Consider the following 240-nt stretch of genomic DNA (forward strand, 5'->3'; position numbering starts at 1 on the left):
TTAAAAGATAAGTATTAGCTTAAATGCATATTCTTTATTGGTTCACCGATTAAAGAATCTTTACCTGTAAAGTGTCTTTGCAATCCAAACAACGTTTTCACCACCATATTGTTCTATGTAAAATCTTGTCTCCAATCTCGGTAAACTAGCATACCAAGGTACATCCAACGCGTAACTCACCTATAAAGATTATTTATTAGCATGAGAAAAACAGAATTTTAAAAATATTTAACTAAAGGA

The 240-nt window shown here is 30.4% G+C and overlaps 1 protein-coding gene across 1 annotated transcript in view; it reads right to left on the minus strand.

Annotated features, from left to right (window-relative positions):
* The window catches only part of LOC107645464 (ent-copalyl diphosphate synthase, chloroplastic-like), a 15,220-nt gene that overhangs the window by 2,821 nt on the left and 12,159 nt on the right, over window positions 1-240 (minus strand). The window contains exon 3 of the mRNA XM_021116948.1: window positions 65-180. Within this exon, the coding sequence (XP_020972607.1) occupies window positions 65-180 (116 nt within the window). The remainder of the gene's footprint in view (window positions 1-64; window positions 181-240) is intronic.

The sequence above is a fragment of the Arachis ipaensis genome, chromosome B01 (genome assembly GCF_000816755.2).
Source record: "Arachis ipaensis cultivar K30076 chromosome B01, Araip1.1, whole genome shotgun sequence".
In the NCBI taxonomy this organism is placed as follows: Eukaryota; Viridiplantae; Streptophyta; class Magnoliopsida; order Fabales; family Fabaceae; genus Arachis; species Arachis ipaensis.